The following is a 227-nucleotide window of genomic DNA, read 5'->3' on the forward strand; positions in this document are numbered from 1 at the left end:
TTAACCTACCATCATTCCATCTGAAATTCAGGATTCGGAACGTGGATGATGCTGATGAAAAAGATGAAAGATGAACTGGTCCCTTATACTGAGGCCGAGTACCTGGTTCGTCCCATTGTGGCCCAGCTGACTCACCTGGCCGCGAGAACACCTGTCCTTTGGTGGCATCAGAGTCGGTATGTAGAGGGAAATTATGGGAGGAGAATTCCTTTTTTCTATTTTTTTTT

General features: G+C 45.4%; 1 protein-coding gene across 1 annotated transcript in view; it reads left to right on the top strand.

Annotated features, from left to right (window-relative positions):
• LOC119589375 overlaps nt 1-227 on the top strand; it is a 5,622-nt gene that overhangs the window by 3,271 nt on the left and 2,124 nt on the right. The window contains exon 4 of the mRNA XM_037937992.1: nt 32-176. Within this exon, the coding sequence (XP_037793920.1) occupies nt 32-176 (145 nt within the window). The remainder of the gene's footprint in view (nt 1-31; nt 177-227) is intronic.

This window comes from Penaeus monodon, chromosome 25, assembly GCF_015228065.2.
Source record: "Penaeus monodon isolate SGIC_2016 chromosome 25, NSTDA_Pmon_1, whole genome shotgun sequence".
NCBI lineage: Eukaryota > Metazoa > Arthropoda > Malacostraca > Decapoda > Penaeidae > Penaeus > Penaeus monodon.